Source organism: Tupaia chinensis, unplaced genomic scaffold (genome assembly GCF_000334495.1).
Source record: "Tupaia chinensis unplaced genomic scaffold, TupChi_1.0 Scaffold146907_1, whole genome shotgun sequence".
NCBI classification, from domain to species: Eukaryota; Metazoa; Chordata; class Mammalia; order Scandentia; family Tupaiidae; genus Tupaia; species Tupaia belangeri.
In genome coordinates, this window is record NW_006206760.1 from 1851721 (window position 1) to 1856584 (window position 4864).

At 42.5% G+C, this 4864-nt stretch overlaps 1 protein-coding gene across 1 annotated transcript in view; it reads right to left on the minus strand.

Annotated features, from left to right (window-relative positions):
• Positions 1–4864, minus strand: part of LIAS (lipoic acid synthetase) — a 17642-nt gene that overhangs the window by 7972 nt on the left and 4806 nt on the right. Inside the window, exons 3-4 of the mRNA XM_027768580.1 lie at positions 3339–3419; positions 112–240 (exon numbers count right to left, since the gene is read on the minus strand). Coding sequence (XP_027624381.1) covers positions 112–240; positions 3339–3419 — 210 coding nt within the window. The remainder of the gene's footprint in view (positions 1–111; positions 241–3338; positions 3420–4864) is intronic.

Here is a 4864-nt window from a genome sequence, read left to right on the forward strand (position 1 = left end):
AAAAAAAAAAAAAATTCCATTGAAAGTTCACCCTGGAAAGGGGGGGAATATACGGCATATTCTGATCCCACCCACCCCCAGTTCCCAGCTTTACTCTGGATGTGCGATCACCTCTGCAACTCTGGAACAGTTTCGATGTTATGCGCATACACGTCTAATCCTGAAAGAGCGACTTTTTCTATTGCTTTAAGATCTCCTCGGAAATCAGGGGTGAGACATTCCACGAGAATTTCTGGATTCCTAGGGAGAAAAAGATACATATCAAATGGCTCTTCACAATAGAAATGATCAATTCTCAGTATCAGTTTAATATAGTATTCTCTTTTTTTCAAAGAATTATTTAACTGTATTTATTTTAATTTGACCAGAAAGGGAGAGGGAGGGAGAGATAAGAGAGAGAGAGAAAGTGAGAAAGCAAGCTGCCGGGTCTGGAACTCAGACCATGGTCGGCCATGTGGGAGTCCAGTGCCTTATCCACACCACCTGCCAGCCCCAATACAGTATTCTTTAGAATTCTGTCAAGAACAGCACACAGACATACACACACACACACACACACACACACATGTTCACATATGAACGACTGCATGAAAAAAAACAGTATATCAAATAATATGTACACAGTGGATAAAGCACATCTTCTTACAAACAACAATCAAAATAAAAATTGAGATTATATAAACTTTTAAACCTAATTTGATTAATTTTAAAAAAAAATGAAATTGTTTTAAAAAAATTGTTTAAAAATAATTAAAATATAGGGCCAGTAGGTGGCGTGGTGGTTAAGGCACTGGATTCCCTCATGACGGATTGCTCAGTTCCAGTCCTGGACCTGGTGGCTCACTTTCTTACTTTCCCTCTCTATCTATCTCTGTCTCTCTCTCTCTGGTCAAATTTAAATAAATAAAATTTTAAAAAATAATTAAAATATAAAAGATTAGATCATTAAATATAACTTTTTTTACTATTTGAAAAGTGAATTGAGGGGACCAGCAGTTGGCATAATGGCTATGTTGCTGAATTCCCATGTAGTCGGCCGTGGTTCAAGTTCTGAATCTGGCAGCTTAAACTTACGCTGGGCACTTGTGCGTGCATGCCCAAGATCCCCAGAGGAGAATGGAGGAGAGGAGACTGTGGCATGGCCATCCCTCCTGGGAGGTGATTTCTCGTTTTCTGTCTCTCTGTCTTTCTGTCAAGTGCATTCGCCCTATAGCCCTATAGCAAAAAAAAAAAAAAAAAAAAACACACTCAAAAAGTTTACAGAAAATGCGTATTATGACAAAACTGGGCATGGATTTCAAATGTCTTCTGTACCAAAATAAATTTGTATGTCAATTTCATTTTCCACAAACTTTATTGTAATTCTGTTGTACATCTTTAGAATGTTGGATACTATCTCATCTTAACACTTTATTCAAAATCAGTATTAAGAAGACTAGTTTTATAGATTTTTAAGAAAATTGCTCCAAGTTTAGACTAACGCTCAAATTTTTTTAGAGAATTATTTATTTCAGTTGTTGTTGTTGTTGTTATTATTATTATTTTAAAATTTGACCACAGAGAGACAGAGAGAAAGGGAAGGTGAGAAAGCAAGCCACCAGGTTCGGAACTCGAACCATTGTTGGCCAAGTGGGAGTCTAGCACCTTAACCACTGTACCACCTGCCAGCCCCCTAACACTCAAATTTGAAAGAGGGGTTCTATGGATTAATGGTCCAGGGGTAATTTCATGCTAGTTGAATCCCTAAAATTTTCTGCAAATACGTATCTGTATATATAAACATGTTTTTTCCGGAGAAAAGGCCACTTAGCTTCTAGCGGTTTTTCAGAAAGGGAGGAACCCTCTCCACGCTGCTTTATGTAAAGATCTTAGATAAACTGAATTTATGTGGACCCAAAAAATACTTTCAATTCCACAACCCAATAAAAAACGAGTACCTGTCCTTCAAGTATGAGACGGTCTTGGCGATGTGTTCGGCACCCCCGTCAGGGATATCTAGGGATGAAAGAATCCACTGCTCGAGGTGCTGTCCCAGCCGAGGACGGCCGGTCCCGGGAGACCGTGAGGATACTCACCGTCTCGATCCACAGATGTCAGGACGACGTAGTCCAGACCCCACTCCGCAATCGCCTTTGCAGTATTGTAGGGCTCGCTGGCGTCCAGCGGAGGGGAGTTTCTCACAGTCTTAACAGAGCAAAACCTGCAACCTCTCGTACACGTGTCACCCATCAACTGGAAGAGAGACGACGTTACAATTAAAGTCAGACAGAGGGCCAGCCAGGTGGCAGGGTGGGCGAGGCAGCTGGATCCCACATGGCCAACTGTGCGGTTCAAGTCCTGGACTCGGTGCTTTCTCACTTTCTCTCTCTCCCCTTCTCTGTCTCTTTCCAGTGAGTGTAAATGCCCCAGAGCAAAATTAAATCCATTTAAAACATAAAAGAACTATTTTTTAAAATAAGTAAATAAAATCGATCACACAGAGAAATGAGACCCAGCCGGTGGGGCAGGCATTAGTCACAGTGCCTTTTTGCAATGTGGGAAGCTGAGTCGAAGACTGTGGTCTGGACCAGGGTCAGCCTGGGCACGCTGGGTGTGCCAGTGACCCTGGCCATGGCTGGAAGGCTGCAGTATGACTGTGCTGTAACGAGACTTTGGCAAAGGTACCTATCCCTGTTCGTGTGTGTCTCTGTCTCTACCCGACCCCATAAAATAAACTAAAGAAAAAAAGAGCACTCAAGAAAGAATTGAGGGGCCACTGGTGGCACAGTGGTTAAGGGTGCTGGATTCCCGAAATAGAAACTAAAAAAAAGAACATTCAAGAAAGAATTGAGGGGCCATCGGATGGCACAGTGGTTAAGGGTGCTGGATTCCCACGGTGCTGGACACCGTTCAAGTCCCGGACCTGGAGGCTTTTCTCACTTTCCCTCTCCTCTCTCTCTCTCTCTCTCTCTCTCTCACTCTGTCCCTCTCTGGTCAAATTAAAATAAAAAATATAAAGTTAAATAAAATAATTTTTTTTTTTTGGAGCGGTTTCTGCTATGGGGTGTGTGCATTCACCAGACATGCAGAGAGAGACATAGAGACAGAAAGGGAGAAATCACCCCCTGGGGGGATGGTCACGCTGCAATCCCTTCTCCTCCATTCTCCTCTTGGGATCTTGGGCACGCATGCACAAGCGCCCGGCGTGAGTTTAAGCCACCGGGTCCAGGACTCGAACTGCAGTCCAGCGACATAGCCATTACGCCAACTGCTGGTCCCTGAAGCACATTTTTAACGAGCAGACACAGAATGTTCCCTTCAGGCTTTTAGCTACAGCTCAGCGGCTAGGCCAACCTTACCATGATCGTGGCGGTGGCCGTGGCGTACTCTCCACCTCCCCAGCACTCGCCGATGTTGGGACACCGCGCTTCCTCGCACACCTGAGAATGAGAGGGAACCACACACGAGCAGGCTGGAAACATACTCAGACGAAAACAAGTGACTAGACACTTACAACTGCCTACTGTTTTCTTTTCCTTTCTTTTCATTCTTTCTTTCACTTTGTCTAAAACTGCCTATTATTGACGACATATTTTTGAAAAAATGTACTATTTAAGAATAACTATTTAGGGCCAGCAGGTGGCATGCTGGTAGAGGCACTGGCCTCCCACGTGGCTGACTGTGGTTTGAGACCTGGACCTGACGGCTTGCTTCCTTCCTTTCTCTCTCTCTGGTGAGCACATGTGCCCTATGGTAAATTTTAAAATGATAAAAATAATAAGTAAAATTAAATATCTGATTCTTTTTCATTTTTTTTGAGAGAGATTTTTGCTATAGGGTACATGTGCTTGCCAGAGAGACAGGGAGACAGAAAGCGAGAAATCACTCCCCGGAGGAACGGCCATGCTGCAATCGCTTCTTCATCCTACTCTCGGGATCTTGCGCACGCACGCATGCACAAGTCTTGTTGTCAATTACATTGGAGTCCAGCGATGTAACCCTTATTCCATCTGCTGGCCCCTAAATAACTAATTCTTGTTTTTAAAAATTTCTTATTTAATTTATTCATTCACTTTTTTTTTTTTTTTAATTTGGCGAGAGAGAAAGAGAAAGCAAGCCACCAGGTCTGGGACTCGAACTGTGGTTGGCTGTGTGGGAGTGCCCAGCACCTTAACCACCCTGCCATCTGCTGGTCCCCTAAACAACTAATTCTTAAGAAAATATACTATTAAACTGCCAAACTGTATATGAGGATCCCATTTTTAAATTGAAAACATTATGGGGACTAGCAGGTGGCAGGGTGATTGGAGTTCTGGACTCCAACATAGCCGACTACACTTTGAGTCCTGGACCTAGTGGCTTGCTTTCTCACTTTCCCTTTCTGTCTCTCTCCCTCTCTGGTCGAATCAACAACTGATAAATAAAATAAAGTAAATCATTCTTTAAAAAAAGAAAGGAATACTGGGACCAGCAGATGGCATAATGGTTATATCACTGGACTCCCACACGCCAGACCATGGTTTGAGTCCCAGACCCAGAGGCTTGAAACTTAAGCTGGGTACTTGTGTGTGCATGCCCCAAATCTCGAGAGGATAATGAAGAAGGGATTGTGGCATTTCCATCTTCACTGAGGGGTGATTTCTTGATTTCTGTCCCTCTGTCTTTCTCTGTCTCTCTGGTGAGTGCATGTGCCCTATAGCAAAAATCTCTTTTTAAAAAAAAAAAAGAATGTTATATATTGTATATATGTAAAGAAAAAGGTATAAATACATACATATATATATATATACACACACACACACATATATATTAAACAGTTAAATTATGTGCTTAATATTTGAGATTGTGGAGACTAGGAGATGGTATAATGGTTATGTCACTGGAC